Raw genomic sequence first — 17,923 nt, forward strand, 5'->3', positions numbered from 1 at the left:
CAGCTCGCTTTACCCACTTCACAAATAGTGTACTCTAGTCCTTTTGAACTTGTATACACACACATATGAGGACCATTACCCATAGTTGATAATAATAAAAATCGGTATTTTGTGAATTTTATTGATGCATTCTTCAAGTTTACATGGTTATATCTTATTAAATCTAGAGCTCAGCTTAAGCACTTTTTAATCACTTCCAACAATTGGTTGAACTACAATTAAATACAAAATTAAAAATGCTTCAAAGCGACAATGCAGCTGAATATGTTAGTTTGTCAAAGGCATTGCAGGAAAAAAAAATTTAGCATAATTTCTTTTGTCCTCGTGTCCACTAACAAAATGGTTCAACAAAAAGAAAGCACATGCATGTAGTTGAAATGGGCCTAACAGTGCTAGTAGGAGCCTCAATGCCTACAAAGTTTTGGGGTGAGGCGTTTACTACAGCAGCAAAGTTTATAAATATGTTACAACAAACACAAGCTTGATTTCAGGTCCTTTCCGTGTACTTTTATTGGATACAGTATTACTCACAAAGGATACAAGTGCCTCACTCAGCAAGGAAGAGTTATCATAACTCCTCATGTTGTTTTCTTTGAAAATAGGTTTTCCTTTAAAGATGCAGAAAAGGAAGTCAACAATGCATATAGTTCAGAAGCTTCAAGCCCAGCAATTTCAAGTATTCCAACAATTCCAAGCATTATTGAAGTCACACAGCAACATCAAGACCCTCTAATAGTAATTCAGGCAGAAGACAACAGTCAACCTGAATCCCAATCTTCAAGTGTCTCTCCAAGAAGTAACCTCAGAATTGAAGAAATAAGTAGAATAGTACCAATTGCACAGCAACAGTCTCAAATTCAATAGTAACAAATTCAATCAGGACAGAATCACCTCAACAAAGACCAATAGCAGCGTCAGCAACTCCAATTCCAGTATTAATCAATGATATAGAAATTGTGCTGCCTCTCTCTGAATCAGAACTCTCTTATGCAGCAAGTAGTTCACATCCAATGATTACTAGAAGCAAGGCTATTGTGTTCAAGCCAAGAGCTTTTCAAGCAAGTGTAGAACCAAGAAGTATGCAGCAAGTCCCCAATTCACCACAATGAAAGGAAGCAATGGATCTAGAATACGCAGCATTGATGAAAAACAAATTTAGGAGCTGGTCACTTTTCCTCAAAACAGAGAAGCAATAGGGAGCAGATGGGTCTTCAGGATCAAATACAACTCAGATGGGTCCCTACAAAAGTACAAAGCAAGGTTGGTAGCATAGGATTATGCACAGAGGCCTGGCTTTGACTTTACTGAGACATATAGTCCAATGGTAAAGCCTACCTCAATTAGGTTACTCCTATCAATTGCCCTAGCCAGGTCTTGGGTGATCAAACAACTAGATGTTAATAATGCATTTTTACATGAAAATTTGGTGCAAGAGATATACATGAAATAACCAAAAGGATATGAAATTGGTGATTCCTCACTGGTGTGCAAACTAACAAAGGCTCTCTACAATTTGAAACAAGCCCCAAGAGAATGGATTGGCTGAAATTGGTTTCCAAGCAAAAAAAATTGGATGTGTCAGTATTTTTGTAAAATGTAAGTGGGATAAAGACTTTTGTACTGGTATATGTAGATAATATCATCATCACTGGTGAGTCTGAACAACATATAGAAGAGCTAATTGATCAGGAAGCTGAATGCTAGATTTTCATTCAAAGACATAGGTGATCTTCACTACTTTCTAGGAGTTCAAGTGACAAAAACAAGAACTAGAGGCTTGATCCTATCACAACAAAGTACATTAGAAAAGTATTGAAGAAAGATAATATGGCTGGGTGTACAAGTTGCCACACACCCATTCCATCCACTATGAAGCTCTTAGCCTTTGAGGGTTCAAGCTTTGGTGATCCTCAACTCTATAGGTCTGTAATTGGGAGCCTATAGTACCTGACAGTAACTAGACCAAAAATTTTCTACAATGTCAACAAATTATCGCAATTTGTTCAGCCCCCTGGATACTCATTGGAGAATGGTGAAGAGGATACTTCGTACCTCAATGGGACAAGAAACTATGGTCTGCAATTTAACAAAGATAGTTTGATGCAAGTGACTACTTACTGTGATTCAGATTGGGTTGGAGACCCTGATGATAGAAAGTCCACAAGTGGATATTGTATGCTTTTTAGTTCTAATTTGATCTCTTAGGCTTCAAGGAAGTAAACAGCAGTGGCAAGGTCCAGTACAGAAGCAGAGTATAGGAGTATGGTTGATTTAGTGGCAGAGCTACTCTGGATAAAGAACTTAATGGTTGAGTTGCAATTCTCACTAAAAGAAGCATCACTGATGTATTGTGATAACTTGAGCGTAGTACTATTAACTACCAATCCAATACTTCATTCTAAGTCAAAACATTTTGAAATAAATTTGTATTTTGTGAGAGATCATGCGAATAACAAAACTGTCAAGGTAAGCCACATTTCAGGGACAGTCCAAATGGCAAATATTCTAACAAAAGCTGTACCCTCAGAAAGTTTCTTACACTTCAGAGCCAAGCTTGGCATTGCTAAGTTAGAGTTTAAAAAAGAGGCAGAACAGCTAAGAGAACAAAGCAGTGACAGTAGCAGATGATGATAAGGAGGGTTGAACTATTGTAAAAAGATTTTTTGTTTTTTTTTTTTTTGCAGAAAAATCAGAAAAGAAAAGTGAAGATGATGATAGGAGTGTTGAACTACTACTAAGTAAGCTAGAGGATTTACTGTGCACCTTTACTGTTGAGTTTGTGCTGTGCTTTCTATTTAAAGAAGTTAGTTAAGAATCAGTTAGAGGTCAACTTCTAGAAGTTAGTGAGATTATTTGTGTGTAGTTATATACTGAGCTTTCATATGTTTCTAGAATTTTACACTATTGTAGCTATAAAAGGGATTACACTTTTACTACACAGTTTAGTTGATTGGATACGGAATGCAGATTCAAATTGTAGATCTAACTTTTCTCAACCTCTCTTTCTTTAACCACTCTTCTCTTCTTCAAACTAACCTTCATCTTCTTCTAAATTTTTTATCTAAATTTTAATACCTCTTTAAAAAAAAGAGGAGAAGGAGAGAGAGAGGAAGAGAAAGAGAAGAGAGAAAGAGAGAAAAAAAAGAAAGAATGGAGAGAAAAGGGAGATGGAGAGAAAAAGAAGGGGGAAAAAGAGGATAAGGGGATAAAGAGAAAAGGAGAGAGAGAAAAAAGAAGAGAGAGAGAAAAGGAAATGGAGAGAAGGAGGGAGAAAGAGAGAGAGGAGGGAGAAAAAAAGTGGAAGAAGAAAAATGATGTAAAAACTAATTTTTTATATGTTAAAATTAGTTTTAACTTATAAACTAGTTTAAACTGATTTTTTTAATTAAAATTGATTTTATTTTTATAAATTACGTTAAATTGATATATTATATTATAAACTGGTTTAAAATTAATTTTTTAATGTAATAAAATAGTTTAATTCGATTTCTAAACTATTTAAAATAGTTTAATACAATTCCAGATTATAAAAAAATTAAATCATGAACACCCTATTCATACATAGGGCATTACTTGCAGTGGAGAAAGACTCCATCAGCTCCATTAGGGAGATGGACCAATGACCTTGGTTATTATTACTGTATATAGGTTATTACTATCTAAATCTTTAGTTAAAAGAATTAAATTATTATTTTTTAAATAACACTAAATGCATAGTCAATATTATCAATGTATTATTAGAAAAATAGAATAATATTTTTGCTAATGTTTTTAAAAAAATAAATTAATATTAATAGTTTACTATCAATTAAATTAAAAGATATTATTTCATTAGTTTTAATTATAATGAGTGTATAAGAAAATTATTCAATTAATGACAAATTAAAATATGAGTAGCGCGTGATATCTTAAAAGAGTGAAGTATAGAAATAATAATAGGGTTATATTAGGTAACTAATAATTTTTTTAAGTAATATAAATAATTATTAATCAAATTAAAATACATTGCACCTTTAAATTATTCATTTAAATCTTAATATTAGAATAATTATCTATACATCTAGTAAAATGAACATCCGATATATTTATTATTCACATTGTTTAGTATTTTTAGTGTCTACCTATATTTTTCCCTAACATAAATAAAACCAAAATTAAAAACTTTTGACAGTATTAAGTTGAAAATTTTTGTTTCCCAAACATTTTTCTTATATTATTAAGAGAGGAAAAGACAAACCATTTGGTGGTGAAGAAGGTGGAGGTACTTGATACCGTCAAATTCTTGAATCTTTTCCTCTGCATAGTCATTATTATTATTATTATTATTATTATTATTATTATTATTATTATTATTATTATTATTATTATAACATAAATATTTAATTATGTAATATTACATTTTATTAACTCAAATATTTATCGTCTCAAAAATCAAATAAATTAAATAAAACCATTTTTTTTAAAGCCCTAGGGGTTGCATGTTCATCTCTTGGATTAAAAAAGAAAACTAACTGCATACTCATTATTACGTTTCTGAGAGGGGGATGGGTATGTACCCCAAAGATATATGGATGTCAAATTGTCAATCTGAAAACACATGATTATAATTTCAGGTAATAATAATAATGTATGTAGACGCCATTGTTGACATTTAGTTCGGAATACATATAATCACAAACAGATAAAACAAGCTAAGTGAATAATGCATCCTTGACTGTATAAAGCGGGAACATACATAGATTTGGTTTTAATGAAGGAAAAATAATAGACAAAAGAAACAAGCTAAGATGGGAAGCAAATCCTAAAGTAGTAATTATTATGATTAGATGAAACGACATGGCGTATATACCATGGAAATTAAAACACACAGCATATATGTGATAATGAAAAAGTAACCCTTCTACATACATACATACATACATACATACATACATACATGATAGTCAAAAAAGAAATGATTCCCTTTTTTCTGCAACACAAGTAAATTATTTTTCATTCAGACACACTTGGATCTCTAGCTACTTCTTAATTAATTAATTAACGCCTCCTGGCAGCGGTTTCCCTCTGAGCATTGAAGTAGACGGCAGCGACGGGGAGGCCGAGGTCGTTATCGGCGGCGAAAGTGCGGGTGTTGAAGTGATCCCTGCAAGAAGGAATGGTGCTAACACACTGCCTTCGTTTTTGCTTGAAGAGCACAAAAACATACCTATGGATCCCAATGTTAGGCTTTGGCATCTCGTAGCTCACCAACTCTTTCCCTAAAACAAATAATTAAACATACATCAACATCATTATTATTATTTCTCAGTCTTGTAGTGTCCATAGATATCAAAAGAGGAATGAGAGACCTACCAAATGTGGCATCTGTTGTGCCTGGAATGTCTGTAACTATCCTGCAGATATATATTTCAATTTTTTTAATATGCTTGACTCTTAGAGATCTAGATACACCTCTAGCTATGTGAAATTAATGCATGCCTATGAATCGTGATAATATGTGTGTCTCTTTCATATGACCAAATGATGCATTATGTGTTTGTAATAAACAGCTGTTTTATTTTGGTTTTAGTTGTTACCCTAATTAATTTTCATGTAGTAAAAATTTAATTAAGTTTTACCAATGCAAGTGCTCTCTGAGATAAGGATCACTAGGGCCAGGAACATCCGGATCAGTCATGACCTGCAACCCAAAAGAGAGACATTTACATTCTACGTATATATATGTATCATAATACTACTGACCGTATTAGTGTTGGCTACTTCTATGAAAACGTAGATGATATTATGAACTGTTTAACTGCATCATCTAATAATTCATATATTGTCTTTACACGAAGACATTCTCGTAGAAGTAGCCACCAGCTATTATAATAGAGCCAGCTACTATTACTATTATTATATAAAGATAATAACAACAGCCAAACTGCCAAAGATTTTCCCATTTTTAAACCTATAAAGAGAAAAAGGAACAAAAGAAGAAGAGATGAGAGGAGTATATATATATATAGAGGTACCAACCAGTGTAAAGAAGGGCCTCAATTCAGTTCCACCAATCTCAACCTTGGGCTTGAAGGTGACTGTGGAGGGGAAGAACTCATGGCCATTGTACACTTGCCTGTTCCCATAACTAACACTCATCCTTATGCTTGCATTGAATGGATCAAGAACATCTCCTACCACTCTCCCTACAATTAAAGGCTCTGATGACATTATTCTTGCCATTAGGAGAATAATATAATTCTTATTAACAAGCAAATAAGAAGAAGATAGAGGAAATTAATAAAGAGTGAGAGATACAAATACAATTACTAGCTTAGCTTGAGGAAAGTAAGTACACTCGAGTTCCGTATTTATAATGTCTCTATCAAGAGAATCTTCCAGCTATGTGTTTTTAATATTCATTTTTGTGAATACATGTGTTACTACACACTAAGATATCATTTGTTTATTCTAATAATTGGGTCGATGAGGGCTGAAACAAATCATATGCTCCCACCACTCCTCACATAAAATGCTGTCTCTTTAATTTGCCTCATTGCAAGAGAAGTGTCTCTCCGATATGTTTCTCTTTAAATCGTTATTCTACTCATCTTATGATGTTATGCGGGACAAATTAAACTTCGTCCTTTTTGCTTTTACTATCCATTTTGTATAGCGCTAGTTATATTTGATCAATCACTTATGTAATTTTTTTTCTAATGTTATATAAAAATTGGTAAAATAAAAAATTAATTAAGTATCTAATCATATTGTTAGATCAAAATAGAAAAAATCACTCATAATATAAATAAAAAATTTAATGATGATTAATTCGCTATTTTATTATCTTACGATTTTTTTTCGGTTCAGAGGAGTTTTTTCAAATCACCCCACTAACGATGCTACTAAAAAAAAAAAGTTTTAGAGGTAATTTATTTTGTTTTTAATAACAATAAAAATAATTATTAGTATATTTATTGACAATTAAATATTAATTATTTTATATTTTATCGTTAAAAAATTTTAACAATAATTATTTAATGATATAAAAATATATAATTATCACAAAAATATAAATTAAATAAAATATATAATAATTATATATTATATTATAGCTACTAAAAATTTACCAATTAAAAGAAATTTTTATTGTAGTGCGATAGAGTAGGAATAACTTATTGAATTTATTTTACAATTGTCACCCTTAAAATTGATCGAAAGTTCAAACCTAGTTTATATTTGCGCTATATATTCAGATATTGGATAAATAAAAAATAAAAATATTGCATCAACGTACACTATAAAAAATATTGAGTATCGTTAGATTTACTGACAAATATAGCAATAGACGTTATCGTTGGATTTTTTTTTTGGTGACTTATCGTTGGATTTAATAATGAAATTTTTGACAGATATGATTAAAAATTTGTCCATTGAATAAGTTATTGTCGGATTTAAAATTTCGCCGCTAAATCCGATAGAAATAGAGGTGCGAAAATTTTATTAGCGCCAAATTTATCGTCGGATTTTCCGTCAGAAAATTCCGATAGTAACAAGATTTATCGAAATGCATCGTTTAGACAACGATGAACATTTTATTGTCGGTTTTTTCTGCCGGTAAATCCAATGATAAATTTGGGATAAAATTTAAACGTGAAATCATTCTTCCTTATTTTTGCAAACTCTTTCTCTTTCTCTCTCTCTTCTCTTCTTCTCTCTCATCTCTCTCCCTTTGGTCCAATGAAAAAGGGTGTGCCGTCGCCACTGGTAAGCAACATTGTCGTCGCAGATCGTCACTGCTGTTGGAGTCTTTGTGGAAAGCCGTCGTGTTGCTGCTGTTGGTGTCCCTTGCCATCGATTGGAGGTCGTCGCCATCACCGTGACTGAGGTCTACCGGCCAAAGTAAGGTTGTTCTCCATTTTTTTTGGTTGTTTGTTATGTTACTAAACTTTAGCTCTACCACTATAGGTTTTACTGTTGTCTTCTGTCACCACTACACTTTCACTATTTTGTAGCCACCATCAAAGGTAATTTTTTTTTTATAATTTTTGTATTTTTTCAGATTTTTTATTTAGAATTTTGTTAGGTATTTTATTAAATTATTGATTAAAAATTTTAAAGAAGTGTGTGATTAGGGTTTGTTATATTAATTTAGTGTAATTAGAAACTAAATAATATTAGGTTAGGTAGGGTATAATTTAGGGTTTATTTTGAGTTGACGGTGTTTTAGATGATTGTTAATTTTCTAGAGTTTATTATTGTCTGAGTTAATTATCTTTTGAGTTAATTAGTGTTTATTATGGTTAATTCTCTAAGTTAGTTTTAGCTTGTTAATTTTTAAGTTAATTATTAATTTATTGTTGATTATTGCTAATTTTCTGAATTTATTGTTGTCTAAGTTAATTATTTTCTGAGTTAATTAGTATTTATTGTTGCTAATTCTCTAAGTTAGTTTTAGCTTATTAATTTTTTAAGTTAATTATTGACTTATTGTTGATTATTGTTAATTTTTTGAGTTTATTATTGTCTGAACTAATTATTTTCTGAGTTAATTAGTGTTAATTATCGTTAATTTTCTGAGTTAATTTTATCTTGTTAATTTTTTTAAGTTAATTATTAACTTATTATTGATTGTTGTTAATTTTCTGAATTTATTGTTGTCTGAGTTAATTATTTTCTGAGTTAATTAGTGTTGATTATTGTTAATTCTTTGAATTAATTTTAGCTTGTTAATTTTTTAAGTTAATTATTGATTAAAATTATTGATTGTTGTTAAGTTTTTGAGTTTATTGTTGTCTGAGTTAATTATTTTTTTGAATTAATTTGGCTGAGTTGATTGTTGTTAATTTTATTAAATTTGTTACAATTTACTCATTTGAATATATGAACGAGTTAATAAATATACTATTTGTGAGTCATACATATTCAAGTTAGTAGATTACTTGGAATCTTAAACAGATATACCATTTGTGTAATTAATTTTTTTCAATATTTTATTGTCTAAAGAGTCTCAACTATACAATTTACAAGACACCAAAAAAACTATATAATTTACTTAGTCTCCATGAGATATCTTATTTTTCATATCAAACTTTATGTAAGTTCATCTTTTTCAGATTTAGAATATATGTTTATAGTACTACTTTTTTTCATACACGAGTAATTATTATTTTTCTTCTTTATTTTTAAAATTTGATGCGTGAATTTATTTGTAAACTTTTAACAAAATATTATAAACAAACTATTATATAAAATTGTAAATTTTGAATTTTGTTAGTTTAAAAATTATTGAATTTAACCATTTAAAATTATATATTAAATTTTTAAAATAAAATTTAAAAAATAAAATTTAAGATTACTATCGGATTTATCGAGGAATAAATCCGACAATAACAAACTCTAGAATTTTGCCAATTAAAAGTTAATATCCGTTAGTAATTAATGACGGACAAAAAAATTTGTTGATAAATAATTACCGATAAAATTTATACCGTTAAATTTATTCCAATAATAATTTTGATAGTATACAACATTTTTCCTGATATATTTATATGTTCAAAACTTCATACTCCTCTTTTTATTTGCAGTTATTAATATTATTACAAGTTTTACATCTAATATTGTCATAAATTATTTGCATTTATTAATATTATTACAATATTGTCATAAATTTTAAAATATTTATAAATGTAAAATATTTCTTATCCTAATTTTTAGAATAATTAAGTTTATTCAATTCTAATAAAATATAAGAGATTATCTAATTAAATCTAATTCGAGGTTCAGATAGGTGACATACACATAATTTACTGTATTCACAATCTCACATTAAACTTTTTTCTCCCCCTTAAAAATAGGTACATGAATAGCTTTATAATTGTAAATAATTGAATTTTCATATTTTTATGTATTAGATACATGTAATTCAACTTTAAAATTAGCTCAAAAAATTAAGTATTTCTAATATAACTTTACAAAGAGATTTATCATTGCATCCCTAAATAATATTAGACATCTAATTAATAATATCCTGTGCATAAAGTAATTATGTATGAAAGAATTTCTTTTTTCCTTGCTCATTTCGCTGCTCATACACCCACAATTGGGACCCTTCGGAATCGGTTCTTGATTGGCCGTATTCTTGGCCAATGAATTCGTCCAATAAAAGCCATTTTAATTTTCTCCCCAGCTCAGGTGAGAAAAGCATCATGTGTGACGCTCCATATAGGTCTTTTTGCAAGTTGTAATCAAGCCTTCATATGTTTAATTAATTAATTAATTAATTAATAATAAAATAGTATTATTTGAATATATTTTTAAAAACACTTAAAAATAGTTATATATCTTTTCATTAAATTTTCTGAAAAAGATAGATACGTTTTATTTGTTATCAACGTACACTAAAGTGTCTAAGAAAAATTATGTTCAAGTAATAATATCATTATTTAATTAAATTAATAAAAAATTAAAAGGAAAAAATTCTAAGAATGTCTTGCTTCTTGAACATATCCAAGTTTACCACGATCTTTAGTATAAATGGCAATAGTACCATTCATGTAGATGGACGTGGATAAATTTTAATTTGTTGAATGCCTTGCGTAGAGAACCTTCCTTAATTGCATGAACACAATTATTCAATTTCTGTTTTTGGGCGTGTGATTCTCCTAACTTTCTCCCCATAGTCTTTATTTTAATTGTTTTCGGAAATTCTTAAGAACAAAAGCACAATTTAAAGGAGCACCACTAAATTAAAAGAAAATAAATCACTCTTTTTAGTCTTTATAATTTTACTTAATTTTTAGTTAAGTCTTTATAATTTAAAAATTTATTATTGAATTTTTATATTAAATAAAATTTTTAAGTCTTTTCTATCATTTTTTTAAATACAAATTCTTTTTGAAATATTTGTTTTTGTGTTTAATATAAAGGAAAAAAGACAAATAGGTCCCTGACTTTTCAAAATTTTGACAAATACATCCCTGACAAAATTTAAATACAAAAAAGTCTCTGACTTTAACAAACGGAGGACAATTTAGTCCTTCCGTCTATTTGCCTCTCATACACCTAACGGAACTGGCTGACGTGGCTGAAACGGTGTCCAGGTGTCCGTTACGGTGCTACGTTGGAAGGGAAAAAAAGTTCGAAGGACAAATAAGTCCTTAAAAATTTTTTTTCAAAATTAATAAACTCATTTCCTAAATTCTCTCATCTACCTCTCTCCATTTTTATATTTCTCTCTACTATTTTTACTCTATATATAATTATATTTTATATTAGTAATTTGACAAATCAAAATATGTCATTCGATATTTTTTTACAATTAAAATATTTTAAATGTAAAATTATACACATTAAATTATTTTAAATTTTAGATAACGAATGTTAAAATTAATTACTAATAAAAAATTAGACTTTTTATATAAAAATAATAACTAAAAATTTTATTATTTAATTTTTTATTTGCAGATATCTTAGTCTTCTTAGTCAGAAATTTTTGTCAACTTACGACTTTTTTGTAAAAGTAGTTTTATTTTATAAATATTTTGTGTCATGCATAATTTATACTGTTAGAACAAAGTGAACTATAATTAAAAAAAATATATTCTCGTAATGTTATTATGCATAAAAATACTAGTTCTAATATAATACACAAATGCACTAATGCTAACTTAATACATGAATAATGCACAAATAAACTAATGCTAACTTGATGCATAAATGAACTGATGCTAACTAATGCCACTGGTATGATGAAAACTGAATTAATGCAATTTAACAAATTCTAATATAATACACAAATGTACTAAAACTAAACTAATGCAATTTAAGAAAAAGAGTAGAAACATAACAAGCCCAATTTCTACAATTTTAATACAAATAATTTAAATTGTAGAATAAAACAAGTTAACTAGATTTCAAAATATAAGCATAATTTTATCAGAAATTATTTTTAATATGGAAAGAAAATTGGTGTTTTGGTTGAATATTGACATTTGAAGTGTATTACAGTATTGTGAAAATTATTCAACACGCCCCACGTGTTGGCTAAGATGCTGCCACGTGTTCAACACACCCCTACGTGTTGGCCAGAATGATGCCACGTGTTCACCACGCCTCCCACGTGTTGACTTCCCACAAAAAAAATCCACCCATCTATAATTACACCACATTCTCCAATTTTCAACAAAAACACCAATATTTTTTTCATACAAAAAAAATTAGCCTAATTTTATAAACTAAATTCTCATAATAGAAGCATAATAGAAGTATAATGAAAAAAAAATTTCTCAAGGATCTATTTGTCTTTCGAACTTTATTTGTAAAATGACGTCAAGGACTTATTTGTCCTTCGAACTTTTTTCCCCTTCCAACGTGGCACCGTAACGGACACCTGTATACCGTTTTAGCCACGTCAGCCAGTTCTGTTAGGTGTATGAGAGGCAAATAGACGGAAGGACTAAATTGTCCTCCGTTTGTTGAAGTCAGAGACTTTTTTGTATTTAAATTTTGTCAGGGATGTATTTGTCAAAAATTTAAAAAGTCAGGGACCTATCTGTCTTTTTCCCTAATATAAAATGACCTGTAAAATATTCTAATTAAGATTGTTACTTTTCTTATGAAAAATAATAATTAATAAGAAATTAATTATAAATTTTTATAGAATAGAGATTAAATTACAAATTTTAAATTATAAAAATTTAATTAAAAATATAATAAAATTATAAAAATTAATAGAATAATTAAACATTAAAAAATGGTTTAAATAATAACCTAGCATTTAGCAGCTAACGAATGTTGATACAGACAACAAAAATTTGAAACATATTTAATTTTAAAAGGATTAATAGTAAATATAGTCATAAAAAATTATCTAAACATCAACATAATTTCGAAAGATCGTCATAGGCATCAAATAATTGGTCTCTCAAAGATAAAATTATTAGTTGGATAAATTTCTCCATCAATTAAATAATAAAAAGTGTTGTAAATCATTTTATAATAAAATCTCGAGTAATTTAAGATACTTGATCTTTTAAGAACTAATAAATTAATCCAAATGTGATATTTCAAAAATCATTTTATTCATTACTATTTCAGAAGGACGTGAATTTGAGTCCTTTTTGTCATTGTTGCTGAGAATGAAAATAAGTAGTATGATTATAATTTAGTTTATCATGTGTTAAATAATTTGTTATTGGTATTATATATATTATTTAATTAAAAAGTTAATACAATAAAATTTTTTATTAAATTTATTATTATAATAATAATAATCATAATATTAAAAGATAAAATTTTTATAATTTAATATAAATTATTCATGGGTATAAAATTATTAAAAGAGACGTTAATAATCCGAATATATATATATATATATATATATATATATATATATATATATATATATATATATATATATAGAGGATAAAAATTAATAGATCTCATTTATTAAATTATATATATAGATTGTGTATATACTGATATGACTATTGAATTGACTCACTTTGAACATTTTTAATGATTATGATTATCGATATTTGTCAATAGGATATTTTTATATAAGATGAATATAGTAATAAAATTTCATTTGTCTTACGACTGTCATAACAAGCAATAATATATTTATTATACTTTAATTCTAGTTATTTAATATCCTAGCGTGCTAGTTGAATGGATATTGTATATGAATAAATAATTGTGAAATTAATGATTAGTGAATAAGAAAATTGTCAACTCTTGGTAAAGAATTTGAGTTCTAAGATTACAATGATTGGAGTAAATAAAAGTCTTGGCTAACAAGAAGATTCAATGAATGAATAAATGAGTTTCTTAAGTTATTAATAGTTCATTATAATAATAGTAATAAGTCAGAGTTTGACAATTAAATCATATTTTAAGGATTAATCAAGAACTAAAATGATGGAAGAAATTATACTTTATTCTTCTTGAGTTCTTAGTAAAAATATAATTTCATACTATTTGATTGTCGAAGAGTGTTGCTAGACACCAATTTTAATTAGTAACTTTAATATGACTAATTTACTATGCGCTTAGTATTAAACATATGGGTCTAATGAGTATTTAACCTTTACTAAAGAATTATTTAATTATTATTTTAATTTTGATCAAATAATTAATTATATTAATTTAAATAAAATATTATTATATTTTTTATTAGCTCTAAGAATATAATAATAATAATAATAATAATAATAATAATAATAATAATAATAATAATAATAATATAATTAAGAATAATTAGTTATTTTAATTTTAAAATTGAATTCTAAGTTTGAACAAGATGTTGATTGATTTTATATTAAATTAAGTTGTGATATAATTTATAAAATTTAAAATATTTAAATTTAAAATATAATTAAATTTAAAATTATATAACAAATAATCTCATATTATATATATATATATCCATGGACGGTTCCAAGCATACAATTTAGATTTTTTTTAGTAGTATATGATAATAATATTTATTTGTCCCTATTGGATTATTAAATTTTTCCCATAATAAATTTTTATTTAATTTTTGGTACTTAATCGTCAATTTAAAAATTTCATAATAGATATTCGTTAGAATGATCAATTCTCAGATTTAAATGAAATTAGTGTTTTTTCTTAAAAATCAACTCAAAAGAATATTATTTATCTTTTTTTGAAATTAACTTTAATTTTTGCGTAGCAACTATATTAATTGAAAGAACTTTTTTAATTATGAATATCAATAAGAGTCGGCTTCTAATTGGGTTGGGAAGTGAATTTTTAAATAATTACTTAGTAATATATATAGAAAGAGAAATTTTGATAGTAGTGTTAAGAGAAAAATTACTTAATTTTTTAAACATATAAAACCTAAAATAATAGAATTTTAAATTATATATTATTATTTAAATTACTATTTTAATATTTTAATTTGTATATTAAATATTTTAAAGACTAATCATATTTTATAATGACAAAATAAAAAATTATAATAATCATGTTATAATAATCATATTTTATAATAATCATGTTACATATACATAAAAAATAACTATCCATATAAAATATATATTAAATATAAAATATATATTAAAAATAAATTAAATAATACATGTATTTATACGCAAATATATAATAGTTAATAGATAATTTAATATTTAATTTTTTATATATTATTTTTATTATAAAAATTATTATCATGTTATATAAATTTTATCACCACTATCAAAATTTTCTGGATCAATCACTGTATATCGAGACACTTATATTATAGCATATAGTATCATCGGAAAAAATTTATTTTTACTATTGCACTCAAATATTTAGATCAAATAATTGATATTATTTAAATAAAATTTAAATAAAAAATAAAATTTTAAAATTATTTTATTACTTGTGCTTTGTGTTATAAACACGTATAATATTACAATTATTGTAAAGGCTTATTTCATGAAGTCAATATGTAAATATATCCATAGATGTTAATCGAATCCGGGGTATATTTATTCCTTAGTTTTAGAGGACTTAACGTACCTGCCTAAACTCACTCAATCTTTTTTATTATATATATTGTGAAGAATATATGAGTGCCGATTGTCATTTCAGAATAAAACTACTCTCTCAGAACACAAGTTATTCTAGTATTGGAAAAGGGGGAGAGGGTGGAGTTTCTTTAACTAGAAGCCATTTTGTTCTTACCTCCGCGACATGAATTTGTTTATGTTTTTCTATTCTATTTTATTTATTTACTTATTTATTTTGCCGCCGGCCCCCGGGGGGTTTTCTTGAGGTGTGTTCTCATCTTCGCACTATCAAAAAGTATTTCAAATACTTTATTCTAAAAAAAAAAAAAAACTTAAGGATGCGACGAAACAGAGTGAGAATGGAAAATACCTTCCTGTTCTCTGTTTCTACTCTTAGATTTCTTTTTTATTTTTTCCTGTTCTCTGTTTCTACTCTTAGATTTCTTTTTTATTTCTGCCTCAATTCTTGCCATAAGAAGAGAATATTGTTTTTTATTTTCATTTTCTGTGAATTTTATTTCCGTGAAATTCTATTTTCTATAAAAGTTTTAATAAAAGATTAAAAAATAATTTTAAAAAATAAAAAAACATTATTATAACATACAAGGATATAGTTACGCAGCAGTAAAAATAAAAAAAGACGTCGTGATCAAAGACAATGAGATGGCAAGAGAATGACGACACAATGAGTATTGAGTAAGAGTGATAAAGAGTATATTTGTAACGTTATGAAAGATTGAAACTTGCGAGTTCTGATCTAGAATGAAATTAAAGAGTGAAACAGTATAATATTAATATTATGAAAAAAGAAGAAGACACTTTTAAAATTAGAATTAAATTTTTTAATATATATATATGTATGATATATGAAATGACTAAAAATATTTAAATAAACTTAATAATTTAAAAATTAACAGAGACGGGGCAGAAATTTTTGTTCGAATTTTCACGTCTACATCAAGAATATTTTGGCCTCCATCTCATCTTTGCAAAAAAATTCTCAGTCTTCAAATCTTCCTTTGGAGCTATTTTGGCAGAAATTTTCGTACTTCAAAAATTTTTATCATCTCTAGAATAACCCTAAGCTTTAGTTGCCCATAGTTTAGTATACGTGTATTCAATTCACTTAAGTATTCACTGATTGAACTAAAAAATTAAGCATTCATTGGTTGTTATTCTGTTTATGCGGATTCGAAAGTCGAATTGTCCTTTCATTGCATAAACAGATCACTTAATCATGGGACCATTTTACTAATGGAACATAACATTAATTAAATCAGATTTTAATTTTTATATATTATCAATATAATAAAAATTTACACTAACAACTAATCGTCTTTTATCACGTCTATAAAAATAATTAACTTTTGCTCTTTATTTTAAAAAATATTTAAAAAATTAATTTAATTAAATAATCTTATAAACTTTTTATACTGTTAACATATTAAAATTATATATGTATGTGTGTGTGCGCGTGTGTGGAGACATGATTCTAAAATTTGCTAAGTGTTCGTGCAACCCTCAATTGCCTATTTTAGAAAACAATCGATTGACATTTGCTTTTCCAAATTTGGATAGTGGAAACTTTTCCTTCCTCCTAAAGTTTCCATATATATATAACAAAAATTCTAAGCTGTTCATGTTTACCTTTCGGTTCTTATTTTTCCATTATTTAACAATAAAAATACAAAATATCCATCATGAAATTGAGGAGGTAGCTAGGTGGCATTGGTTTCAACGCTAGGAATTGTACTTTTATATTTTTAATAGGTGTATGTTACGGTGCCTATATATATTTGTCTAAATTACTAAAAAAAGATAAAAATTAATATTTAAATTAAAAAATATAAAAATAAATAATTTTTTTAATATTTAAATCTTACCATAAAAGGTAACTTCGACAATTTTGACACTAAAATTATAGACACTACAGAATTTGCCTTTTTAATATTATGTCTGATAATATTTATTATTATTATTATTATTATTATTATTATTATTATTATTTTAGACTGATTTTGTTAAATATAAAAATAATTATGGTGTAACTCAATGAAATAAAATTATATAAAATGTTTTTACTGTTATAGTGTTAATGAGAAGAAAAATTATAATGTACAGATTTCTGCTCTTTAAAGATTTATAAATTTCGAATGGAAAGAAGGCAGCGGCAACACGTGTTAATGAGCCATGTGACTGGGTGCAGTGTGAAATTGTGTAGAGAAAAGTTTGTGCCCATTACAGAGTCGAGCTTCCTACGCTGTGGCAGAAGATGGCTCTGTTGGGTTTAAAAATATATTTTTTGGACACAATGAATAGATTCATAGACCAAAAAATTGATCGAATAATGTTATATGAAAAACATATAATTGAAGAACTTATGACCCAAATAGAATATATATATATATATATATATATATATATAT

The 17,923-nt window shown here is 26.9% G+C and overlaps 1 protein-coding gene across 1 annotated transcript; it reads right to left on the minus strand.

Annotated features, from left to right (window-relative positions):
- Nucleotides 1–4,767: 4,767 nt before the first annotated feature.
- Nucleotides 4,768–6,331, minus strand: LOC112696691 (protein CENTRORADIALIS-like). Its single transcript, XM_025749517.3, has 4 exons — nucleotides 6,019–6,331; nucleotides 5,619–5,680; nucleotides 5,353–5,393; nucleotides 4,768–5,258 (listed from the first exon to the last, which is right to left on the minus strand). The coding sequence occupies exons 1-4, from the start codon at nucleotides 6,220–6,222 to the stop codon at nucleotides 5,038–5,040; spliced, it is 528 nt and encodes a 175-aa protein (XP_025605302.1). The 5' UTR covers nucleotides 6,223–6,331; the 3' UTR covers nucleotides 4,768–5,037.
- Nucleotides 6,332–17,923: the final 11,592 nt, after the last annotated feature.

Source organism: Arachis hypogaea, chromosome 6 (assembly GCF_003086295.3).
Source record: "Arachis hypogaea cultivar Tifrunner chromosome 6, arahy.Tifrunner.gnm2.J5K5, whole genome shotgun sequence".
Lineage (NCBI taxonomy): Eukaryota > Viridiplantae > Streptophyta > Magnoliopsida > Fabales > Fabaceae > Arachis > Arachis hypogaea.